Source organism: Podarcis tiliguerta (assembly GCF_965153285.1).
Source record: "Podarcis tiliguerta genome assembly, chromosome: 1".
Taxonomy (NCBI): domain Eukaryota; kingdom Metazoa; phylum Chordata; class Lepidosauria; order Squamata; family Lacertidae; genus Podarcis; species Podarcis tiliguerta.
In genome coordinates, this window is record NC_139534.1 from 21,863,345 (window position 1) to 21,890,207 (window position 26,863).

The 26,863-nt window shown below is 42.1% G+C and overlaps 1 protein-coding gene across 7 annotated transcripts in view; it reads right to left on the reverse strand.

Annotated features, from left to right (window-relative positions):
• OLA1 (Obg like ATPase 1) overlaps window positions 1-23,341 on the reverse strand; it is a 92,658-nt gene extending 69,317 nt beyond the window's left edge. Inside the window, exons 1-5 of one of the 7 annotated variants that reach the window (XM_083411985.1) lie at window positions 23,165-23,341; window positions 20,146-20,290; window positions 18,613-18,713; window positions 16,539-16,682; window positions 10,416-10,543 (exon numbers count right to left, since the gene is read on the reverse strand). In XM_083411985.1, the coding sequence (XP_083268111.1) occupies window positions 10,416-10,543; window positions 16,539-16,682; window positions 18,613-18,713 (373 nt within the window). In that variant the 5' untranslated portion in view covers window positions 20,146-20,290; window positions 23,165-23,341. Of the gene's footprint in view, window positions 1-10,415; window positions 10,544-16,538; window positions 16,683-18,612; window positions 18,714-18,841; window positions 18,998-19,359; window positions 20,055-20,145; window positions 20,291-23,164 lie in introns of those variants that run through there. The other 6 variants (XM_083411983.1, XM_083411982.1, XM_083411984.1 and 3 more) reach the window with 6 other exon arrangements.
• Between the last annotated feature and the right edge of the window lie 3,522 nt (window positions 23,342-26,863).

The window sequence follows — 26,863 nt, forward strand, 5'->3', positions numbered from 1 at the left end:
CACAAAATGCACCTAGAACAATGGGGATTTTTGAATGCTGATCTTGGGTTTTCCTCTATATTTCCGCTTTCTAAAGAAATGTTCTCTGGAGAAACTAGTTCAATTTCAGATTATTCTGGCAAGTCAGAAAAGATTCTTCCAAGCTGTATGTATTTTTAAAAATTATGTGGCAAAACATTTTGGCTTCCACCTTCATCAGCTGCTGTGATGAAGATGGAATGCTCAAAAGGGCTTCACTTGCTGATGCTAAGTGATACTAGTATTATCTTCCTGCATGTACACACTGGACACATTGGCACCACATGGCCCCAGTCTGACGTTCTCCCTCTTAACCAAAATTGTTGAATCTGTTAGCACCTTTATAGCAGTTATTGATATGCCTGACAGTCTGTGTTTCTCAGAACTGAAATGTTTTAATAACTGATTGCTCAACTTTTTGTCAAAATTGCAGATTTGTGGTGCATAGGTCAGTTGTAGTTTTACCTATGTACTGAATATGACTTCCTTTTTTTGCACTCAATAGAGATTATACTGCAGGACCTGCAAGTGATATTCTGCTTGATGTAGTATGTCCTACCTGTCCTGGTGCTTTTGAAAGTAGCTGTTTCCATGAGATGCAAACAGGTGATACAGAATTTAGAGTTACAAAGATGAGATCCAGGAATGTTGTTAAGTGGATTCAATAAAGCTCTCGCTGATAGTCTGCATATATTTAGATGGAGGCTGGCAAAATGCTGTTAACAGGAGGCTTGTTGACAGCTTTAGCATGACATTCAGAATTTGCTAACCAGGGGTATCTTTCTCTGATTGCCAGACAATGGAAGATATATGGAAAGCTACCACAAATGGGAAACATTCTTTGTTTACTGACACCTCATTTTGATGGAGGAGGTTTTCTCTAGACACAATGGAAGCCCAGTGGATGTTGCAATCAATTACATGTGGATATGTAGAAGGTGCTCTTTAAGTCCAACAATCCTTTTTTGATATTTATCTTTGTTGTTGCAAATGCATTTGATTCCAAGAGCCAAGCTGTAGACAATGTTTTTCTTTACATGTTTTGGATGGGAGGATTTTCAATATAGATAGGTGTACATACATACACACACACACACATATATATATATAAAGAATTGCAAAGTTTGGAGGTACAGCAGACACGAGTCACTTTGCATAGAGCTGCACCTGGTACATGAGCCCAATTGCCCTTAAGGGACTAGCACAGTTCTAATGTTATACACTATAACTGCTAACCATGTTGTGAAACATTATACAATCCCCCTTGAAGTATAAATTACTTCATTTTATTATAGATCTCAAAATCACTTAAAAATGCTCTTAGTTTGCTATTTTAAAAAAATATAGGGAATAAAAGACTAATCATAAATAAATGAACTTTTTAATGAGCATGAAAAGCTTTCCGTACTAGCAGGGGGAAAAGCACTTCTCCAAGGGACCTGTCATGTTAAAGCAGTAGTCAATAGCTGCATATAATCAGTAAACAAATTCAGCTCTATGAAAAAAAAAGAACTACATCACCGTTTAGTGGCTGCAATTTAGATTATTCTAGCGTGTAATACTTTAATTGTATAAAACAAAGCTGGTGTCACAAACACAAAAGAACTTCTTGCAAAGCAAGCACCACAAGTAATTTTTATGCTGCCACTGATGGCTGACAAGTGATGAGCACTTTGTTCAAATTTATACACTTATGCATCGAAGGCAACAGGTGGCTTGTAAAAAGAAACACTGAAAAGAACTGTTTTAACCCATTCAGAGCAGCATTTTTACAAAATGATTTATTAGATCACCTATAAAGTCTCCAACAGCCAAACACTCAACATGTTAGTTTGATAGACTTACAAAGTAAAGCAAAATTATTTAAATGAAACCAGTACAATAGCACTGACATTTAAAATCAAGCTTAGAGTTGGAATATGCAAGTATTAGCTACCTAATGCTGAAATATAAAATGTATGAAGCTAAAATCTAGTGCAATAAAGTAAATAAATCAGATGGTATCATGACTATTCAATGTGAGTGAGCACTTTAGTAGAAGGTATTCTCCTATGCATTATAATAAAACCAGGAGAGAATCAGTAGGGCACAATTATCTATGGGTACAAAGTCCATAGGAAGGGCAGGGAATGGCATGATGGAGACAATGCTACTCTGCACCATCAAAGAGGACATAGTGTTCAAGGAGCTGAAAATCCCAAAAGGGGTAGATTTCACCACAGAATAGATGTGAGTGGCAAACCAGGTCCCAAGAATAGCTTAGGAAAGAGGGTGTATTACCATCCCTATGACCAAGATGCCTAGAATGGTCTTGAGATAGTAAAGGTAAAGGTACCCCTGCCCATACGGGCCAGTCTTGACAGACTCTAGGGTTGTGCGCCCAATCTCACTCAAGAGGCCGGGGGCCAGCGCTGTCCGGAGACACTTCCGGGTCACGTGGCCAGTGTGACATTGCTGCTCTGGCTCGCCAGAGCCGCACACGGAAACGCCGTTTACCTTCCCACTAGTAAGCGGTCCCTATTTATCTACTTGCACCCGGGAGTGCTTTCGAACTGCTAGGTTGGCAGGCGCTGGGACCGAGCAACGGGAGCGCACCCCGCCGCGGGGATTTGAACCACCGACCTTTCGATCGGCAAGCCCTAGGCGCTGAGGCTTTAACCCACAGCGCCACCCGCATCCCAGGTCTTGAGATAATGAATTCAAAAAAGCCTCAAAGAAGGAAACGCTGTAGTAATGGATGACTTCAACTGCCCAAACAAAAACAGGATAAACGCTTGCTCCAGTCACAACTAAGATAAAATTTCTAGATATCCTATATGACTGTGCTCAAGAACAGTTGGTCATGGAGTTGATCCAAAGGGGAGGCAACCCTGGACTTAAGTGGTGCCCAGGGCCTGGTGCAAGATACAAGCGCTGTGGGCAGTTTAGAAACAGTGACCATAGTGCTTTCAAATTTAACACATAAGTGAGTAATTGCTCACAAAGCCTAGTACAGTCACATTTCACTTCAAAAGAGAAAATTTCTTTAAAATGAGGGGATTGGTAAAAGGGAAGTTGAAAGGAAAGTCAAGAGGTTCAAATCTCCCCAGAATGCTTAGGATGATAATTAAAATCCACAATAATAGAAGCTCAGCTAGAACAAATACCACAGATCAGAATACTCACTACACCAAGGTCATGAAACTTCTAGCATTTTTAACAAGTTGAATGTCAGAAGCTAAGGCAAGAAGGCTTCCTTCAGAAAATGAAAATCTGGTCCAAACGAGAACAAAAAGGAACACAAACTTTGGCAAAAGAAATGCAAGCAGAGAATGACCTGGTTCACAGTTCGTGCAAAGCCAGACTATGATTCAGTGGGACTTTGGGAAAATGTGGACTCTTGAAGAATTAGTACTTCCCTTACAGTACAGGTGGGGTGACCTTTTTGTGCATGTCCAATTGATGTGCAGCCGCTGACATGCAGGTCTTTTTGGACCCAGAAGATGGAACTGTGTGGGGCGAGGTTGGCTGGCTCCACCAATGTGTGTGGAGGCCAGGAACGGAACCCCCGAGCAAAATGGTTGCCCCCTGTACTTTCAATTATAACAGGGTTGGATGCACACTACCCTGACAGAGCAGGGCATTTTTAATGTTTTGTTTTTATTAAATTTATATGCTACCCTTTATCCAAAAATTTTGGATCCTTGGTGGATAACAGAATGATGAGCTTCCCCCTGGTCTTTCTTGGGTCTGTTTCACCAGATTGTTGTTTAAATTACACACTATCGTTTCAGTTTCAAGGAGCTTGGATTAAGAAGTTAAAACTCACTCCAAAAGAAGCCACAAAAAGTATAGTAAGCTTTGCAAGGCAACACATTACTCTTCAACCATCTTGGTACAGTATATTATCTTGATATACTATTTGGAATAGTAAGAAAAACTGTCATTGTTGCTTAGCAGGCAGCTCTCTTGTTTCTGGACTACAATGTCAGATATATAAGTCCCTGCTGGTAAACTTAGCAAATGCGATCTATAAATAGTATACCACTTGTCACTACTATATTGCCAGAGATGGTTGTCCTTCAGACATATGGGCTTTTAATGATTTATCTGCTGTGTAAAAAGATCAGAGGTGCTTAGAACAATCTTGGTCCAAAAGCTAGGCTAAGCTAGGCTAGAACAGGGTGATATCATCAAATTCACACCAAGAATATAGTGCCGTACACACAGTTTGACAAGATTTATGACTAAAGTGCAAACTGTATGCATATTTTATTGTTAAATGCCACTTCCAAGTTGTTTTTTTAAAGCTTCAAAAATAAATTTCACTTGCGTTTTAAAGTAAAACAAGAGTGTAGCTGCATAAAGTCTTCTCTTCACAAAGAACTGCAATATTTTAAGTTACTTTCAAGAATGTACAGCAGAAAATTTTCCCGTGCCTTCTTTTTCCACTGAAAATATTCAATTCCCTAAGTTCATTGGTAACAATTAATAGATGCCAGCTGCAACTACAGTACTGGGCAAGCACAACAGTTTCAAAGTTGTATTAATGTTTTTCAAGTGTTTATGCCTAGCAAATATGTAAGTCAGCATATCATGAACAGTTCTTTGGGTTGTTGAAAGGTATTAGTGTGTACCTTTGGATTCCAACTCTCACTTTTAAACAATGTAAGTTAAGAACATGCTATTGTCTTTGTTTTCTTACAAATATTCAAATTAAAAATTATACATAAAGGCACATCAGATGTGCTTTAATTCCTCCCCCCTCCCCCCCTTTCAAATACTTCAGCTCATGCTTGTGGTGTTTGGGTGGGTAGATTGTTTGTCAGAATTTTTTCCCAATGCAAACTGAAAATATTCTGGTGCAAACTACTGATTTGCATAAGAAGGTTATACAGGGGAAGGGGAAGAATAAATTCAATTTCTTCCTGAAAACCCATATCACTACCACATCTAAGCACCAAAGTGCTGATGAAAGGAGAAACCATCATATAGGAACAACATTTTAATCTCATGTTGCTGAAAACCAAACACAAAATGAGACATAAACTCCTATTTTGAATTGTGAGAAAATACATGCTCAGGATACCACTCCCATCCCAAAACACTTCCCTCCAAGTTGTTTGGTCCTCTTTATGCCTTCTTCTGTCTTTTAGCCAAAATCCACAGGGTACCCACTAAGCTGTTTGCACGAACTGTTAGAATAGCAAATGTGATGAAAATTCAGACAGGAAAAAGAAGGGAAAGGTAAGGAATTCTGTAACACAGACTATGTCAGGCTTCCTCAAACTCAGTCCTCCAGGTGTTTTTGGTCTACAACTCCCATGATCCCTAGCTAGCAGGACCAGTGGTCAGGGATGATGGGAATTGTAGTCTCAAAATATCTGGAGGGTCAAGTTTGAGGAAGCCTGGACTATGTAGATATCTGTCCTCAGAATCTCTAGAATCCAACTCTGAAACAATGAAGCTCGTACGCTGGCCATGTGCTGTAGGTCACACATTCTAGCAGTTTTAACCACTTTAAAAACAGAGTACACAATTTAAAATCACACAGCAGCATACAAGTTCACATTTTGTGAAGTTACTCAGACCGTGACAAGCTGGAAAATATTAAAACAGGCCAACCTCAGCCTTTCACCTATCACTCACCAAAAACAAGCCTGTTGCAATGATAGATTCAAAACCTCATAGTGGCACAATCTTTCAAGTCAAGCATTCCCTCCCCCCCCCCAAACAAACAAACAGAACCACATAAGATGCAAAACTAAATCACGTGTTACACTGTAATGTAAAAGTTGCAGCATTCCTTGGCCAGAAATATTTAAGACACATGGGCCATGCAGAGACATCATGCTAAACTTAAAAGTGATGTGAACAACCAGAAACAACCACAACAAACCCCCTCCTCTCTGCTACTAGTTACCAAGAGCAAGAAAAGGAGGGGCGCAGCAAGGAGTACTTTAATGCAGCGTGGAAGCAAAAGCAAAGCTAATATGACACTCCTGCCAGCAATGGGAAGCCAGGTGAGCAATGCTTGCCCTGCCCATGAGGCCGAACCAGCCACTACTATTTAAACACGCACACAGGAGGGGAGGAGTTGCTCATTTTCATTTCCAGAAATCCCATTATACCACATTAAATCTCATTCTAGAAGCTCTGCAACCTTCAGGAGCAGCTTTATGGATGGCATGAGACGAAACTGAAAGGTTCCAGTGCTTGTACAGCATTCCCCCTGCATCCATTTCAGTTCCTGCCATTGTTATCTATGTAATCTACTGCATAGGTATTGGACTGCATCAATCAAAAGCTGTTTGAAGGCAAGGTATTAGCCAAGTCTAAGCCTTCAGAAGCTAGAAAGGAGATAGAAGATTTTAACTAATAATGACAGCTTCAGAACAGTGTCTAGGTATGTAGAGTGGAAGATTTACAGTCCTTAAATCAAGAGTCGTTAAGATAGCGCTCACTCTTGGCCAGCCTTCTAGGGGTAAGTATGGCTAAACGTAGATGTGGGCACCCCACACTCCTGCACATGCACCACACAGAACCCAAATTCACCTCTCTTCATGCCCCCAGTACTGTGCCTTCTTTTTCTTGGGGTGGAGGGAAGATAAATATGTTTCAGAGGCCTCAGGCCAGAGATTAGACACCCCTGCATTAATGAATAAAAATATATCCTACCTGAACGAAGCATTATATGTTGACACTTCTGAGATTTTAAATTCATCTCAAAATGCATGTGACACCTAAAGTTACAAGTTTTCAGAGATGTGCTAAAGTGTCACAGCGTAAATAGAGCTGCACAAACAGTACTACTATAATTGGCAAAGGAAAGCCACACATGCTGAGGGGATGAGATGTGGCTCTTGCTTTGTTCACTAAAATGGTGGTGCAATGGAGTGTGGCTAAGTGATATCATCATACGTCTCTCCTCTGCTGCAAGCAGCTTCCAGCAATATCTATCAGCAGGGATGATTTCTACTTTGAGAACATAAAAATACAATGTGCCTGGGGAATACAGAGTTTGAAAAAAAGGAAGATGCTGCAGATGCTACATCCAAGTCCCTTTCGAGAGAACTGGATGAAATTTTCATGCAAAGTTGCCCCACTAAATAAAGTCTGCAAAATTACAGACAAATAGGTCCAGAGGTTTGGTGGCTGGTCACCTTTAGAATTTATTTTTTAAAGGAACTGTCTATGATTTGGGGCAAGGAGAGCAGAATTGGATTAAATTTGCAGGATTGTTAGTCCCTTCTGAGAGGTTGAGTCCTGCCAAATTTCAGACGGAAAATTGCAGTGGCTTTCCTGAAAGGCTAGCCTTTACAGTTGGGGAGTGATTTTTAAAAGGATTCACTTACGCTCCCCTATTGTTCTATGAGCAACTTGTATAAAATAGCATACATGACAGAGATGTCCCTAAGTAAGAAATCTGCCAAATTACAAATTGGTGTGTGGCAGTTTTTGTGCTAGGCACCTTTAAAGTTGACTTTGTTGGCATGGGTGAACTTAAAGGGATTTGCTGCCCTTTTTGCTGCGGGCAGCAACTTTCTGATGAATATGTGCTCCTGGGAAAATAACCTGCAAATTTTAAGAAGGCTGGGTGTAAGGGCTAAGGAGTTCTGATGCATAAAATGAACAGCTTCGGGCTTACGTTCTGATGAAGTGCCATCCAAAGTCACAAAAACTAAATGCCAAGCTGGCTTGACATGAGAGGATTTTTGGACATGCTACACAAAGGGAGGACTTGAATATTCTGGCATTTTCCAACCAAGCACCACTAGGCAGAACTAGCAAAATACCACAGAACAGACAAGAAAAATGTTACATTATTTCACTAAAGCAATGTTATTGGAGAGACCTGGTTAAATCATGGTTTTCTCTGGTAAGAAGCAAGATGTGTCAGACACAAAAGAGCTTCCTGACAGTGTTTTCCTCGCATGACAAGCTTGGGAGAGAAAAGTTTCAAGGTTTTGCAGACACTGTGTCTGTAGAGTTTAACACAGAAATTTCAAAAACACTTTGGAGATCCCCCCTTCAGTTTAAAGAGCTTAAGAAAGATTCCTCTTTGGCTTGGATAAGCCCCAAATCCATCTGAAGTGGCCCACTTTAGTTTCAGGATTACTGAAAATCCAATGCACACCCCTAACTTTTAGTCATTGTAGAAGTTTTTTCCTGAAGTGACTGTCAAACCAACCAATCTCTCTCACAACACTTTGCATTTTCAAATCACCTTTAATGCAGAGTACATTGCTTATTTTTGCTGTGACACATTCATGAAAGAATAATTTCTGAGTTCCAACAGCATGTGTTGGCAAATTGCACTACTGATATACATTTTAAGTAAGAAAACTTGCCAAAAGTTCAAGCAAAAATGTATACGTAGCATTCAACTAATTGTGATTTGTTACAACAGTGTGTTAACCACAAAGAAGACATCTAGGTAAGCTGTCACCATCTACCAACCACATTATACAAAAACTCAGCTTACAGGAGGTAAAACAAACAAGTCTTACAAAACGTATTTTTTTAAGTTGGAAGTGCAAACATATTCCTGGATGTATCTTGAAACTGAGCAGAGTTTATTTAAAAATAAAAAACCTTTACAAACTAAACAAGTTGCCCTCAGTTGTGTTTAAAGAAATACACACACACACACACACACCCCTACTTCATTCTGACTTCATGGAAGAACCAGAATGCAATACAGTGGTACCTCTGGTTACAAACTTAATTTGTTCCGGAGGTCCGTTCTTAAGCTGAAACCGTTCTTATCCTGAGGCGCGCTTTCGCTAAAGGGGCCTCCAGTGCACGATTTCCGTTCGCATCCTGGGGCAAAGTTCGCAACCAGGAGCAGCTACTTCCAGGTTAGCGGAGCTCATAACCTGAAGCGTTTGTAACCAGAAGAGTTTGTAACCAGAGGTACCACTGTAAAGGATAAGAGACCAATATTGTCTCATTGGCTCCCATGGAGAAAATAAGATATAAAGTAACCACCATTTCATATCTGAAGTTACACCTCAGCATTGCTTGTAACAGCAGATAAATGTTTAAAAGTAGGTCTGAAGTAGGACTACAAGAGCTGAGTAGACTTGACAGTAATTTTATCTTTCCATTGCTTTACAGTGTATTGATCTTGAAGAAAATTATTTTTTGCTATGTATGTTGTTAAGTTTACTTTGTGTAGCAGAACAATATCAACTTTTATTCCCATGGGATATATCATTTGCTGAATACTCAGTCTAGCACTATTCAGTAATTTAATATTAACTGACTCAGCAGACCAAATTCCAATAATCAATATCAATATTGATTGATTTACGGATTTACCTTACTGTAGAACTAGCCTCTGATCCTCATTGCATTCAAACCACAATTATCCTAATGAAATTTGATTCACCAATATGTTTTTGCCACTCATGGGGAATGGCAACTTCCTCTAACCTAAACCAAATTTAATCTGCATATATTTACACTAGAAATGTTCTGGCAATCACTGCTTTCCCAAAATAGAAAAAAATAAAACACTACTACCAATCCATAGCAGTGGGAAATTATCTTAAATATAACTGAAGTCCAATACATACAACTTATCAGTGGCAGCATCTCTAGGGGGCTCTGGCGGTCCAAGTACTCACAAGTCACGTCCGAGGCTTTGTGAGACCTCGGGATCTGACTTCCAGTGATAGGTCCTGAGGACGCAGGGCGCACGGTGTCATGACATCACGTCATGCACGCTGGGCACCCATAATCTGGGGCCCAAGTTGGTGCCCCTGCTACTTATTCTAAATGGATTTGACTTTTGAACTTCAAATGGTTATTTTCACTGGGACAGAAGAAACATTTTGCCCCACAGTAATTAGACGGGATGAATACCTTAATAAATACTGTTACCTTGCTCAGCATTTTGAAATGTTATGAAAAATATAATTCAGCATCTCTGAAATAAATTATTCTTCATGATGGACTAAATGCAAAGTATATTTGGGAAAGCTATTACAAGGGAAGCACAAGATTGGGTCCATATTTCCCAGCACTGAAACTCCACTAACAAGACATTTCAGCTGCTAGAGGGTCGGTATTTTTGCTGATGCTTCCTTCTACCTATATCCTCCTGAACCCCTAAAATCTGCTTGGGTGGACTGGGTACCCTATAAAATAGTATAGGAAATGGTTAGGGAGAGGGTGGCTTCAAGGGGAAAGCAGCCAAAAAATGCGTTTCACCCATCCCTTTCTTCAGCAGAAGCCTCTACTGTGTTCTCCTCAGAATACCACGGTGGAGCAAGGTTATCATATTGTCATGACTTAATCTTAGCAGATTCACATTTAATATGGCTTGAGTAGCTTGTCTTTTGAGGCCCCAGTTCTTAGGCAAGCCACATCCTTAAATAATATAAACATTTTTCAAAAGTAAGTTTACATACGCAGTAGATGAAAGATTCCATCACAGGCGCTAATGTGTGACAAAAAGGCATTTCCTAGTCCCTGTCCAGCATGGGCTCCTTTCACAAGGCCAGCAATATCCACTACATTCAGAAAGGCTGGAATTTTGCTGAAAGATAATTTAAGATTTTTGTAATTAGAAACATAGTTCAATTTTACCACATATCTGCAAGTATCTTCAGAGCACACACCCAGAAAAATCTATGCTGGGATGGGGAACATGTGACCCTCCCGTTGTTGATGGACTAATAAGAATTTTATTATTTATACCCCACCCAACTGGCTGGGTTTCCCCAGCCACTCTGGGCTGCTTACAGCACATACAAAACCACAGAAAAACACCAACCATTAAAAACTTCCCTATACATCATATAGTCCTATATATCCTCCATCTATTTCCTCCATCATCCCTGGTTACTGACCATGCCGGCTGGGGCTGATCCAAACTGGAGCCCAGAAACACCTGGAGGGCCACAAATTAGCCACCCACCCTGTACTCTGAACACCTACATGCAGTTTTAAGTGAACTGAAACTAGTAATAAAGAAAACATACACCCCTTGAAACGTCAATATTTGCTGTTGTAGACTTTTCAATTTGCAGATCCTGAAGTTGTGGACTCTTTAAGAATTGAGGCCTACCACATGCACACCAGTGACCAAAATTGTGGAAACCTTTAGAAAAAGTTGCATTTCTAAGGTCTGATGGCTCATAACATCCATCTTTTTTATAATAATACTATAAAATAATACAGAAAAAAATGTGTATCATTAGGGGGAGAAATTAATGCAGAATATAATGCAACAAACTCTGTCAAATTATCTTTATTCTATTAAAAGTTATAGTCCAATAATCAGAAAAAGAAAGCACAACTGCCTTATGTAACATGAAGTGGATTTCTTTAACTAAAAATTGACCAATGACAAACAGAGTGAAAAGAGTTGACTAGTCACCTAGAAAGCGATGTAGTAGCCCTGACCTGAATCCAAAAGAAAATCTGTAGAGCCGATTAAAGAAACCTGTCAGTCAGAGGCAAGCAAGGAATGGAGCACAATTGATAGAAGCAATCATACAATCTTGGTTACACGTTATAACACCTGATGAACTAAAATCTTTGGTTCACTCAATGGGATGCCGTTGTAGGGCTGTAACTGCAGCAAAAGGTTTCCACACTAAGTACTAACAGAAATGGTGAGAAGTTATGAGATACCATTTATCATGGTTTTCTGTGTATAACTTATATCATTTGGCTATAACTTTCACTAGAATAAAGATAATTCAACAGTTTATTGCATTATATTATGCATTAAATTATATTTCTAATGATAGATAATTTTATGGCACTATTCTAAAAATGACTGATGTCGAAGCTCAGAAATACCGTATTTTTCACTCTATAGGACGCACCGGACCATAGGACGCACCGGACCATAGGAGGGGGAGAACAGGAAAAAAAATTCTCCCCCTCTCTGCTCAGCGCCCCTTCAGCAAAGCGGCAGGAGAAACAGAGTCCCTTCCATTTCTCCTCCCACTTCACTGAAGGGCCGCTGCGCAGAGAGGGGAAACTGTGCAGTGCCTCTCCAGCAAAGCGAAGCCTGGAGAGCAAGAGGGATCAGTGTGCACCGACCCCTCTAGCTCTGTAGGCTTCAGGCGGCTATCCGCAAGCCTTCAGAGCACGACAACTCCTGCTGCGCTCCGAAGGCTTGCGGATAGCTGCCTGAAGCCCCCGGAGCACAGCAAGAGTTCCCGCTGCACTCCGGGAGCTTCAGTGAAAGCAATGCGAAGCCTCCGGAGCTCTCCCTCTGCGCTTCGGAGGCTTTGCATTGCTATCGCTGAAGCCAAGGAGCCTGCATTCGCTCCATAAGACACACACACATTTCCCCTTAATTTCTGAAGGGGAAAAAGTGTGTCTTATAGAGTGAAAAATACGGTATATATTTTCCAAAAGGTTTCCACAATTCTGGCCACTAGTTCAACCCTTGCCCTTCCAGGTACGTTCAACCCTTGTTCTTCCTGGCAAATAAGATATAAGAAATAAATAATAATAATAATAATGATTATTATTATTATTAGCAGCAGCAGCAGCAGCAGCAACTAAAATAATGGAAGTGGTCAATGCCTCTCAAAAAGAGGGAGATTTTCCAATGGACCTAAAGAGATGGTGGTAAGGCATTTATTTTTAAAAAGCCACTTATAGGGAGTACATGACTCCTAGATTACAACTTCCTCCCAAGGTATGTATGTTTAGCCCCTTCAATGCTGGCTACTGAACAAGCTTTTAAAACCTATTTATTCTGAGCTACTTTGTGCTATCATTTTAGGGTTTTATATTATTGCTAGTTTCAAACTAATAGTTTGCTTGATATTTTGTTTTAGATGGGTATGTGCTGGCTTTTGAAATGTTTTAATCATTTTTTAACTTTGATTGTATTATATTAGAATTATCCTTTTCATGCAAGCCACCCTAAAAAGGCCTTCCCAGTCTTTGAAACTTCCTACTGCCTTCCACCAGCAAGGATAAATCTTATTCTAATGGAACTTAAATAGCCGCTTCCTAACGTAAGTCGCCTGGCCAACTTACAAAACAAATACAAAACTTACAAAACAAGAACTTATAATACATTAAAATGTTTTTAAACTAAAAGCACAATTAAGATTTTAAATATAAAATAATCAGATAATAATATGTTAAGTTGTTGTGTGTGGTTTTTAAACTCTTCCTCCAGTTCCAAAAAGACTACAAAGGTGCCATCAAGCAAACCTGTATGAGAAAACTTTCCATAATTGGGCTACTATCAAAGAGGTCTCTCCCTGGTGGTTACCTGCCTCATCTTGGATGGTAGTGGCACTTAGACAAGGGTTTCTGAGGAAGATGTTAAGCTTCAAATAGGTATTGTCAGAGCTGGCTCCGGGTCCCAGCTCACCAAGGACCCACGCTAGCCGGTAGTACAGTATCAAAGTCTTTATTGAAGAATAGTCTCCATTTCCAAGTCTCAGCGTCCCAGCTCTACGTCTGGACTTTAGACCGGCGAAGCTCTGTCTGAGTCTCCGCCCCCTGTGCACCAGTTCAAGACTCTAATCTTACTCCACCTCTTCCTTCTCTCTCTCTTCCTCTGGGTCTTACTACCCCCCGGGGTCTCTTCCCTCCTGGACTCTTCTGACGCAGACGTTGACCCCTCTGACTCCTCCCCCTCTCTTCGGCGGGCTTTAGGACCTGGCTCCCTACCCGGGCTGCCCACCTTGCCGCCCTCCTGTACATTTGAACTTGGCGCGCGCGCGCGTTTAACTTTCCTGATGACCGTTTCCTCGCTCCCTGACGAGGGTGTGGCCACTCCTGCCTCACGTTCTCCCTCTGCCTGCGCGCTCCCTGATCCCGATGCCTTGGACTCCTCCCCCCTACTGCCCTCTGGGGGGGACGCTGGTCCGGATTTCCAGCTGCTACTCTCTGAGTCCCCTCTGGCCCCTTCTTCCCGAGGTGTCCCCCTGGGCACTCCCCTTGCCCTGACTATGGGGGCCCCTTTCTGTGAATCCTCCGAGTCACTGGAGAGACTCAGAGACCTCGGACTACTGTCGTAGCTGACATTTCCTTCGGACTCCTCCCCCTCGCTCTCCGTTTCCTCCCTCTCCTGTGACTCTGCTCCTGAACCCCTGACAGGTATATATGGGAAAAACCAATTATTGCAGGTAACCTTGCTCCACACCATTTAAAGCTTTAAAACAAGAGTGCATAACCTGTGGTCCTCCAGATGTAACTGGACTACAGCTCCTAGTCAGCATGGCAACAAGATCTGGATGGCCTCAGGTTAGCAACCCTTGCTTTAAAGCTTAAAACCAGCACTTTATATATAGAATTGATTTTAATCAGACTTCTATTTGGCAAACATTCATTTCCTAAAGAAAAGTACAAGATAAGTAGTTCATATAAATATTTAATATTGCTGACATATAGCTAAACTATGCACTATATCTAACATGTTTTGCAACACAATAGCAATAACCCAAGTACTTACAGGTTAATAAAAATCTGAATTATATTTCTAATGCCATTTTGCTAAGTATTAACTTAAATCATAAGTTATGATTTAGTTTGCCTTTAGGGTGGGACAACTTAAAAAAAGGATAGAAAAATCCTCCTGAAGAAAGGGGCATTTTGAGTATGTTAAGCTCCTGGGCTTAATAGCATGATCATGAAATCTTCAAGGTAATACCTAAATGGTTATTTAAAGTCAGAAACTTTAGCTCATGACTTAAGTATTAGGGTGGGGAATGTTTTTCAGGCAGGAGCCACAGTGCCTCACAGAATCATAGAACTGTAGAACTGAAAGGGACCACCAGGGTCATGTAGTTCAACCCTGGAAAGCAGGAAACTTTTGCCCAATATGGGGCTCAAATCCACAACCCGGAGATTAAAGAGTCTCATGCTCTACCAACTGAGCTATCATGCCTTAACAGTGGGCAGGACCAGAGACACAAAAAAGGAGGGGTGAACTCTTGTCTTTGTACAGTAGATCAGATTTGGGTTTTTTATTGTTTGTTTAATATTTTAGGGCCATACACCTAAAACAAATAATTTCCAAACACATGTGCTTTTTGTAGTTGGTTACTTGTATATTTTTTCTTTTTTGTACTCAATAAAATTTAATAATAAAAAAATTAAAAAAAAATAATTTCCAAACACATCATACCATGCAGACAATTTCCAAACACATCACATCATGCAGACAAGAAAGACACATTGTCACAATTCAAATACACAGCACAGCACAAGCACTCAAGGAAGAGACACAGCAGAGCCAGTGAGGCATCCCAAGAGCCAGATAGAGAGTATTGAAGAGCCAAATTTGACTCCCAGGCCTGACATTCCCCGCACTTATGTTAAAGAGTCTTAGTTCACAAAGGAGACATCAGACCATACTTCACATACTGTATATTCTTGTATAAACTTTGGAATGCATTCTTACCCACAACCAAAACAAAAACTGAAAACACATCAAAATGTTTAGACACCAAAAAAAGTTATCTATGTATGATTATAAAAACTGGAATTTCTTGTTCTTTACTAGTGATCTTCAACTAAAAGAACGTCCTTTGGAAAAATAGGATATTTACTAAATCCTTACAGACATTATATTCACGTTAGCATGCCTTAACTCCATTAAAGCTTGGAATATACAACAAACTAACTTCTTACTAACAAAAATGATTTAACAGACTATCAGATTAAAAGAGCCAGGAGCTCAACATAGCTTTTTTAAACAACACAATTGTGAAGCCTGTTTACTCAGAAGCAAGTCCCACCAACTGCAGAAGAACTTCCCCCTGCAAAGCATCCTAAGAATAATGGCTTAAGTTCTCTACAGTCAACACCAAAGAGAGCCCAGAAGATAATGCTACACTATACAGAATGGTGATAGAAGGAGATAGGTCACAAGCAGAGGACTCTACAAGAATTAGTTCCATGGGAGAGAAGTTTGTTTGATCCCAGAAGGCCCATCAGCTCATATAACAGCAGTGGGAAAGTAGTGGGAATTGATGCTCCAAATATCAGGGGCAAATGCAATTAGAAGTTGGAAAGAATTTAGTTTTAGTGTTTAAAACTAAAGGAACAATTTGTGGTTTTAATTTCTTGGTTCACTGTTCACTCTGCCTTAGATATAGGGGTATGGAGAAAATAGGCAATAGTGAAGCTTTTTATGTGATCTACTTTAAAGGCAGACATCTAAGCAGCCACTTGTATGTGGTAAATACGAATAATATCCAGGTAAGGAGAATTTTGTAGATGGAAACACAATCCTTTCCCCCCTCTTTTCAGATGTTCATGTGCCACAATGGCTTTCACATGTATGAACAAGCAGGCTAATAAGAAAGTTCAGGCATGTTGACTTGCTTGCAAGATTATTTCAAGTTGCCTGAAGAATTCCTATTTTCAAACTATGAGGTCCTCTCACTAGATTATTGTTCAAAAGCAATCCTTTTTTAAAAAACCAAACAACACAACTTCAAAACACTTAAATACTTTAAAATGGATTTTGCGAAAATATTGCTTATTGAGAAGCTTATTTCTTTACATAGAAACAACCAACTGATAACATGTGTGGTACTAACCTTGGAGGCTTGTGGTACTGGCAAAGGAAATCAAATCTTTCATCTGGTACAGGTACTCTGCTCTCATTTGGATCAATAGTGCAGAAAGGAAAGTTCTCTGCTGCAGCTTGACTCTTGGTTAATACATTGAAAAAGGTAGATTTCCTTTAAGAAAAGAAAATGTTGCAATATTTGAGATCAGCTTCCCAATAATACCATATGTGCAACATTATATAGTGTACATTTGTGTTGGACGCTGGGCACCGCCGTGTTCTTTTATACTTTTAATGCCTCCTATACCTTTGCATTATTTTTGCACAGACAGCAAGGGAAACATCTAAGTCTTTCCAGGTTTCCACTGGAATCCCTCCAAAGTTGTTTTATCTGTAGCTCAGCAATTCTTTAAAGTAACATTTCAACTTCTTACCCACTGAAATGACTTTCTAGATATGGACAGCTCATGTTCAGGCTTTGGTTATCACATTAAGCGCCCTATTCAATCATACAGAAGCTCCATTTAGTCCAGCATCCTGCTTCCCTCAGCAATCCACCACATGCTTCTGAGAAGCCCACAAGCATGAAAACAATGCCCATCTGCCACTGTAACTTCCCAGTTATAGGGCCTCTTCCAAGTTTTCTTTCTTTCTGGGAAACAGTTATTCATGCTGAAACTTTTTTTAAAAAATTAGAAGTTGCTTTTGCTAAAACAATTCCAACATTTTGGTCTAATGCACCATTGTGGTATCTATGGCATAATCTGACAGAAGCCTAGGTAAAAGCAAAGTCAGCCTATTTACTCTGAACAAAACTGGCAGATCAGCAAAAACTTCTTCGACCAATGATGAGTGTGTTTTAGGTTACATTGGTTTCTAACTCAAAGCACTTATTTGAAGACCTGAAGTGCAATAATGTATCCGCAATACAATTTGTGACCACTATTTCATCAATATCTCATGACAGCATCTCTTATCACAGAAATCAGTGGCAAAATTCTCATGTATCTCCGTGTCTCTTGCATCTTAACCCATCATAATTCTATTTACAAACAACTTTAAACGCTGTCTCCACCTTCCAGTACTATTCCCAGTTTCAGCTATACTGCTCCATTTCCAAAACAGGCCTCCTTTCTGTTTGTGAACCACACCAACATATATTCCTATATTACTATTGCTACACCTCTCTCCACTACTATTCCCCAATATTTATCTGTCAGTTCTTGACTCAGACTTCACAAGCTCTAGAGAGAGGCCACAGCACCAATTCTTCAGAACATCTAGTACACTGTTGGAACTAAATACTGAAAGAGACAGACCCCAAAAGAAAGATTGTTTCTATATAAACTGTGCCCCTTCTTTCTGCATAGTATAATTACCTTTATCAAGTAGAGTTTAAATACCTAACTAAACGGAAGAAAGTTGACAATCTGACAAGGTTCTTTACCTTCATCTCTCCACCCGCTGTATCCATACAGTCAGATGGGGGGAGGTATAAATAAATTATTATTATTATTATTATTATTATTCTGCATGTATCAGCCATAAATAGGTTAGAAGCTGTCAGCTAATGCGCTTTAAGTGCAGCATTGCTTTTAATAGTAAATGTTTAAACTTCCTCACATCTTTAAACAATCCAAGGAAGCTGGTCTAACGAAAGTGCCTATATGAAACAAAGACTTGTGTTCTTTTACACATATTTCCAATAAAAATAACTATTCCTTTCCAGATAATTTACAGGCAAAATAACATCACAATAAAAATCAACTGTTGGATAATTAAGGTTAAAATGTTTGTAGAGAAAATTCAATTATTTATAAAGGTATTTCCATTCATTAAAATAATTTCATTTCTTATCAGTTATCTATCAATCTATTCATTAAGCCCAGTTCAGTAAAATATATCTTTTTTCAAACAGCAACTCAAAACACCTTTTGTTCAAAAATGATCTAATTTAAGTAAAACATAAAACTTATAAGCATAAATGCTAATCTCAACCAATATTTCACAGTGTTCATACTGCAGCATAACACTAATTTATTCAGGAGGGCCTACTATCTTTAGGATGACTAAGCAAAGTTTATCCCCCTTGAATCACCTACCCAACATTTGGCAAGCCAACAATGCCAATTTTCAGGGTTGTCCCGAATCTTCCAACGATTGGGTGTGGCTTGAGTCCATCACCTCCCTTTTTGGGGGGCATCTGAAATGAAAAACAGAAGCCACTTAAATCCCAAACTCCCTTGCTTACCTCCAGGACTCCCAAGGCAACATGCGTTCCCATACATAAACCGAGGTGAACATGTCAGCTTTCTAAAACATGCCCAATACCTTTTTGGGAGCCATGGCGAGAATGTCCTCTGGGATGCCCAAGGGCCAGCCACCAGCCAGGCACAACAGGGCTGCGCATGGCACCCTTCGTGCAACCACAAATCCCAAGCCAGCTGGACTGGGCTGCTGCTGCTGCAGCTTCTGCAAAGTCCCTAAGAAATGCCGTGCTAAAAATAACCGGCTCGGATCCCAAAGGACGGATTGAAATTCAGCACCCGCTACGGCTCCACCTGACGTGCTCGGCTCTGAGTGGCAGCCGCAGAGGCTTCCCCGGGCAGTCAAACCAGCTGGCGGGAGGGCTGAGCGGAGGGAGCAGCGCACCGGCCGGGCGAGAAGCACAACTTGGCGGCTCGCGAGGAGAGCAGGATCCTACAGCAAAAACCCCGGAGCCGAGCGAGCCAACACCGCCCGCTTCCCTGCTAGCACCGCGCCTGCGCGCACGCGGAGAAAGGGCTCGGCTTACCGGCTGCCCTACCTCACGGCCTCGGGCGGCCGAAAACAGCGAGCGGCCCATTTACCTTAAGCCACCCCGCCGCCTCACGAACCGGGCAAGGGAAGCACCTTCGCTTTCCTCCGCACCCCGTCCCAACCAGTAAGGCATGCGGCCCAGCCCACCCCAGCCACGGCCCCCAAACCACAGCGGGCTGGCAGGTGGCGCTGGGCAAGCGGAGCCCGACGCAGCCTCAGAGGGTCGCTTCCCAGCCACGCAACGCACCGACGGGCAGCAGGAGGCCTATCTCTCTTTCCAGCCGGCCCGGCCCGCGTGGCAGCCGCTGCCGCCGCAACAACTGAGGCGGGAAAAGCCGAGCTGGGCCTCCTCCTCCTCCGAGCCGCCGCCTCGTCCGCCGCCTGAGAGGCACGCGGCGAAGAATGAAACGCGGACACCCCACCCCGCCTCCCTCACGAAAGCCGCGCGGGCCCAGCTGAGCGTCTTCACCGTTGCCTGTGAGGGGGGAGGGAGGGACGGTTGGGACTCTCGCTCGCGCTCTCCCCCACCGCGAGAAGACCCCTCGCGCGCGCCGACACGCTGCCTGTCGCCCTACTCAGCCAGCCGGCGGAACAGGCGGGACTGCCAGCTTCCCTATTGGGCGGGGACTCGGCCCGAGGGCAAAGGTCACGCAGGGGAAGCGGAGGGACGCAGGGTGTGCGTGCGCGCGCGTGTTGAAGGACTGGGTTGCCTGAGTATACCTGCGCGAGGAGGAAGGAAGGAAGGGCGGGTCTCGCGAGGGGTGGGGACGGGAGGGGGCAGGGAAAGGTGGCGACGCCGATGCCGCCTCTTACTTCCGGGTTCAGGGATGCCAGACCTGGAAAGACGCAAAAGGAGATGGAGATTCCAGTCTCTGGACGTGGCTCAAAGACTCTCATCGCTTATCTGCTGCTGCTTCCTGATGTGCCACCTCCTCCCGACTCTTGCGCGTGGTTCCTCAGGGGTTTTGCCTGCCTGCCTGCCTGGAATGGAAACTGCATCAGCCGGTGTTCCCAAACTTGGGTCTCTCCAGCTTCTTCTTCTTCTTCTTCTTCTTCTTCTTTTACTGCAGTTCACATCATCCCTGACCACTAGTCCTGCTAGCTAGGGATGGTGGGAGTTGTAGTCCCACAACAGCTGGAGACCCATGTTTGGGAAAACCCATCTGTACAGCAAGAGGACCTCAGAGGTCACAAAAGCTTGTCCTAAACCCTGGGGAAATGACCCCTATTGAAATCAATAGGACTTGCTTCTAAGTAAACGTGCTAAGCCTTGTGCAACTCTCGATTTCATTGGGAGGCGGAATAATTCACTGGGGCTTGCTCCCAGAAAAGTGTGCATGAGACCGCTGCTGAAGTTTCCCAAGTATGGGAAACATAAAGTTATCTTTTTTGAAATCTTTAGAAGTTACGTATTGTCAGAGATTTATAGGTGCTATAATTTAATTAAGGTTAGGGGTTGTCAGGGCTAATTTCCTCAGTGGAAAAAGCCAGGCAAGTGTGTATTAGGACGTAGTAGTAAGGGGTGTGGTGAACCCACTGATAAGTAAGCACACTTCCTGGGTTGTGAATTAGACATTGTAATCCCAGCCAAATCAACAAGTGTTAAGAGGTCAGGCAAACCTTTGTGAGGTGACCACCTGGGGGATTGTCGGTCAGTTGCCAATCCTGGTGGAGCCAAGGCTATGAAGTCCTGTGCATGTTTACATGGAAGTTAGACCTGCTGAGTTCAATTGAGTTTAGTCCTGAGTGAATGTTACAGTACAGGATTGCACCTTGCCAAACAGATCTTCTATAATGATGAATCTCCATAACTAGGGATGCTTGTGGCCCTGGTTTCTTCCTGGCTGAGTAAACACCAGTTCCATCCCAGTATGGGTTTCTTTTTGTCACTTTTTTTTTTTTTTTACGACTGCCATTTCAACTACACCAGGAGCAGAAGACGAAGACTGTTTTCCCCATATGTGCTTCGTACAATAATCTGTTCTGAAAATAACAAGCCCAAGTGCTGGTCATTTGACATGTAGAAATGACAGCCGAAGCACCAAATACCTCACTTCGTTGTCACTCTCTAGCCAACATCAGCAATTTAAAACATTCTGCACAAATGGAAAGAAAACAAGTTACTGTGTCATTTGGAATGACAGGAAGTTCCCTAGGTTACATCTCGTTTATTTTCTTTGAGAACTAATTAGATTTAAGCCATGGGTGTTGAACATAAGGCCCTGTTGCTTTATCCAGCCCCGTTTCTGATGTGTGGCCTCTGCCTCCTCTACTGCACCACACAACTGCTATCACTTTCAGGGCAAAGGAGCCAATGCTCTTAGTAGGGCAAAGTGCTTACCAATAACTACTAATACATCAGCCTTGGCCCATTCCTCTAAAATTTGCTGTATGGAGTGACAGGGGCAGAAATAAGTGTATAGTATACTGTGAACTTGTTCTAATCTGTAGCCAAATTAAGACAGTCCACACCTGAGTTCTTCCTTGATCTCCCCTTTTTGTTTTGTTTTTAATTCAAATTTAAACTGAATCAGTGTTTTGCTGAAGAACCATATAGTCCCACTGCTGCATACTCACAATAGCCTTACCATGTCACGTACAGGCCTAGTTTGCACAGCAGCGTAAACCAAACTTACTTACTGGAAACACACAAACATGCAGGCCCCTGGAGAGAAGCACATAGTTGCTCTGGTTTCCCCTGGAGTTCTTTTACTGCTGCAGTGCACTGTGCTAAGCCAAGGTTTGTTCTTGGCTACAAGCTCATGATTAGTGAGCAGAAAGCTTAACCATGAGTTCTGGTTTGGATGACATCCTAAGCCAAACCTTGGTTTAGCTCAGCTTGCACAGAGCAACATCTGTGAGCTGCTTTCCAGGATCATTGGTCCATCCATCTCAGCACTACAGTGGTACCTCGGGTTAAATACCGGTACTTAATTCGTTCCGGAGGGCCGTTCTTAACCTGAAACTGTTCTTAACCTAAAGCACCACTTTAGCTAATGGGGCCTCCAGCTACTGCCGTGCCGCCGGAGCACGATTTCTTTTCTCATCCTGAAGCAAAGTTCTTAACCCGAGGTACTATTTCTGGATTAGCGGAGTCTGTAACCTGAAGCGTATGTAACCTGAAGCATATGTAGCCCCAGGTAACACTGTATCTTCTTACTGATTGGTAACAGCTCTTCAAGATCACCAGCTTTTTCCTGGTCTGCTACTAGAGATAATTTTAACTGAAGATGCTTGCAACCATGCAAGACATGTACAGTGGGACCTCTGGTTACAGACGCTTCAGTTTACGGACCCCGCTGAACCAGAAATAGTACCTCGGGTTAAGAACTTTGCTTCAGGATGAGAACAGAAATTGCGCGGCGGCAGCGGGAGGCCCCATTAGCTAAAGTGGTACCTCAGGTTAAGAACAGTTTCAGGTTAAGAACGGACCTCCAGAACGAATTAAGTTCTTAACCTGAGGTACCACTGTACTCTACCACTGAGCTTTAATCCACCCCCAGTTACATGTTTCCACAGACCTAACTGACCTATTAACAGGTGGCAACCATTCTAGGCGCATCAAACTGATGCAAAATCACTGATGTGTGGGTCCTTTTGGACCAGGAATAGGATAGAATAGGAGTGTAATGGACAGGGCGCACTTATGCATGCTCTGCCTACACACACAGGGGGGCAGGAATAACGCTTGCAATGGCCATTGCCTGTATACACCAGTGCTTTTTTCTGAGGGGATGCAGGGGTACGCATACCCCTAAACATTTTGTGAACCTAATTGGAGAAGAAACTAATTTTTTAAAAAATTAATTAATAGTTTTTTTCTCTAGCACAGTGAATCGTCAGTTCTGTTGCTACCTCCGATGGTGGCCTCATTTCCTGTCATGGTGTTTCCTGAGTCTCAGACGGAAGCGAGCGTTTAATGTGTGAAGTAGGAGTTGGAATCTAGCATGGTGATTGGTCAGTTTCGTTGCCACCACCTCCGATGGCGGCTTCATTTCCTTTCCCGGCGATTTTCTTGAGTCAAAATGAGAGTACCCCTAAACATTTTTTAAGAAAAAAAGCACATGTTAACCAAAACTAACATTGTTCCATGTACAGCCTGAGCCTCTGCATATTTACTCAGAAGTAAATTGCCCTGAGTTCATCAGAGCTTCCTCTCAAATCACCATACAGAGGATTACAGAGCTAGGCTTATGAAAATTACGAAATGATTAACACAAATGAAAACAATACCTCTTAAGAGTCACTTCAACGTCGTCACCACAGTCACTTCTTCGCATGTCCTTAGTAATTGCCAAATTATCTGCCAGCAATTCACAAGTAATCCCAAGAAAGCAGTTATCCCCGGAAACAAATCTGAAGAAATGCCAGCTAGATCGAGGCAACAGGATCTTGCCATGTTGCTCAAAGGCGCAATTTGCTGTCTAGCCCCCTTCCAATACTAGCCAAGTGAAACTTCTCCAAGTTGTGAGGAATTAGAACGTTTTCTTCCAAAATGCCCTCTTTTTCTTGACAGATTTGACCAGACCGCCCCTCGCAGCCAACTGCTAGTGCAACTTGTTTTTCCCCCAACCGCTAGTCAGCTGAAAGCATGGGCATAGCCAAGGCGGGGGCAGGTAGGGGCAGCGCCTCACCTTCAAGTAAAACAATAGGACTACTTAGCTAACTGACCAATCGCATCTGTTCTGCCCCCCCTAACAAAAGACCTGCCCCCTGCTAACAAAAATCCTGGCTATGCTCGTGGTTGAAATCCCAACTGTCAAAACTTCCACAGAATAGAATCTATGCAAATCAGCCTGTTGGAGAACAATTGGTGGAAATCTACTTCCATTGGCTTATTCAATAAGCACAAGCTATGATCTGAGTGCATATGTCCATCCATCTTGCATGGCCTCTGCCATGAATGGTGATGCCAAGTGCTTGGGATCTAGATTTTGGCGAATTTCCTTAAAAATAGCTCCAAAACTACTACTACTACTACTACTTCTTCTTCTTCTTCTTCTTCTTCTTCTTCTTCTTCTTCTTCTTCTAGAAATAGCTCAACAACTTTTGTGTCTGGATTTTCACTTTCTGAAATATGGCATCCCTATTACATACAGTCTTCCGCCCGGAGGCTGGAAAAGCTTTACTCAATTTCAGGAAGCTGTTTTCCCTGTCTCCCCATGGAACAGAATGCTGACTTGTATGTAGAAACCTGTTTTGTGCAAGATATTGGACTATGCAGAGCTGGCAAAACTTAACAGCAAGATTAAGAGAATCTAACAATGAGTGTTTTATGGAAGAATGGGTGCCTTTTTCGGATTACTTAAAGAAACACTATCGTATGATGAACTTGTGAGCAGGATTGGAGCTATGAGCAACAGAAGTAATTAGATTATAATATTGTGGTTATGTTTTAATTGATAGAAGATAGGGTGCAGCAGAAAGGGAGAAACAGCAGCTCCATGGAAAACAGGGTTGGGAAGTCAAAAAGAAAGAAAGAAAAAAGGTGTAATTGTGTTTTGATTGTATGTGCTCAAAATGTTGAAACTTAATAAAATATGATTGTGCGATGCCTGCTTTTAAACCTGCTTTATTTATGCAGAGTCACAGGACTAATTCATATACAGTGGTACCTCAGGTTAAGTATTTAATTCGTTCCGGAGGTCCGTTCTTAACCTGAAACTGTTCTTAACCGGAGGTACCACTTTAGCTAATGGGGCCTCCAGCTGCTGCCGTGCCGCCGGAGCACGATTTCTGTTCTCATCCTGAAGCAAAGTTCTTAACCCGAGGTACTATTTCTGGGTTAGCAGAGTCTGTAACCTGAAGCATATGTAACCTGAAGCGTTACATATCACCATGCAGAGGATTACAGAGCTAGGCTTACAGAGTCTGTAACCTGAAGCGTCTGTAACCTGAGGTACCACTGTATTTTGCTGTGTTGGTCCAAAGTAACTCAGACCTGATAAGCTGATAAAAGAGTGAAATTGTTATGTTTCCAATAGTCTTTTCGGTAGCAGACTGAGTGGCACTCTGTGCTACACTAAAACTTGGTGTTCCCCCATCTCTCGCGCTCCGTTCTTTGGCATTGTTTTGGTGCCCCCCTACTGTGTGGCGCCCAGTGCGATCTCACCAGTTGTGCTACCCTAAAACTACCTCTCGTCTTTTCTCTTACTCTATCAAGTTAAGTGACAGGTAGAATCATAGAATCATCGAGCTGGAAGGGGCCCTGAGGATCATCTAGTCCAACCCCCTACAATGCAAAAATATGCAGCTGTCCCTCACGGGGATCGAACCTGCGACCTTTGTGTTATCAGCACCATGCTCTAAGCAGACACAGCTGCCACTCATCAGAGAAGCTGCAGACAAAATAAACATTTTGGGTCTTCATAATCTTCAGAATAAAGGGATAGTGCGTATTTTCCTCACCCAGTGCTTGTTAAGTCAGCATTTTCTCTGTCACAGGGCCCAGTTACAACGTGCTAACGCGCCAGAAGATCCTTGTCTGTTCGGAACAGCAATAGGTCAGAGAAACAAATCCTCGAAGGCATTTTTTAAAAAAAGAGATAATAGCAAAACGCATTTCCGCATCTCGGGGAAGATTCAAGCCGGGAACGAATGGTGGAGGAAAGTTAATACGAAGCACTAAGCATGTGGAAATGTCTAACAACCTCGAAGGGTGAAATGAAGCGTAGAAATGGGATGGGGGGGGGGACAACATTCAAGGACAAAGTGGTTGACAGAAAGAAAAGGCTGGTGGGAAACTGATCTGAACAGATAATAAATTCCCACAGTTGCGTAACGCTTGCTTCAACACGTAGGGTGACAAGCTCAGCCGCCAGTTTCTCGCCATTATGGAACTTCTTTTCTGGAAAAGCTGATCTTTTCTCAGTTATTCCAAGTGTTCAGATGTCCTGACCTGGCTGAGGAAACATTTTTCTCAACTTTAAAGTGTGGTATAATTGGGTGTTTAAGAAAATTGGATGCTAAGATAATAAATGAGCTTGCAGGAATCTGCCTGTATGTTAAGAGACTCTTCTGAGCCCCCCCCCCCCCTTTGGATCCTCAGTCCCACTTTAGAGGCTCATTGGTAGTGACCAAATAGGTTCAATTTGTGGGTGCAAACCATGAAACTCCCTAGCCATGGAGGCTTCCTCAGTGCCTACCTTTTTATTGGCACCAGGTGAAGATTAAAAAAACAACACTTCAGGCCTTTTAATAATCTGAATATGGTTTTAACCTTTGCTGGCATTAGTTCTGTTTTAATGCTCTGCTGTTTTAATATAGTTTGACTGTTTCAACCTTCTCCTTATTGTGATTTATTTGTCGATGTCGTAAGCTGCTCTGAAAATGGAAAAACGGAGGGGGCAGAAAATAGTGAGTAAATAAGTAAACAAACAAATGGTTCAAAAGAGGAACGAATAAATTCAGACAAAGTTATTTAGAAAAAATTATAACCACAACAGGCAATGTCCTAAGTATGTATATAATACACTGGCCTTAGTAACCACCCTTGTCTTTTGTTATGAATGCTGCTTAGTAGCAATTATCACTGTATGAAGTTTTGCCTTGGAA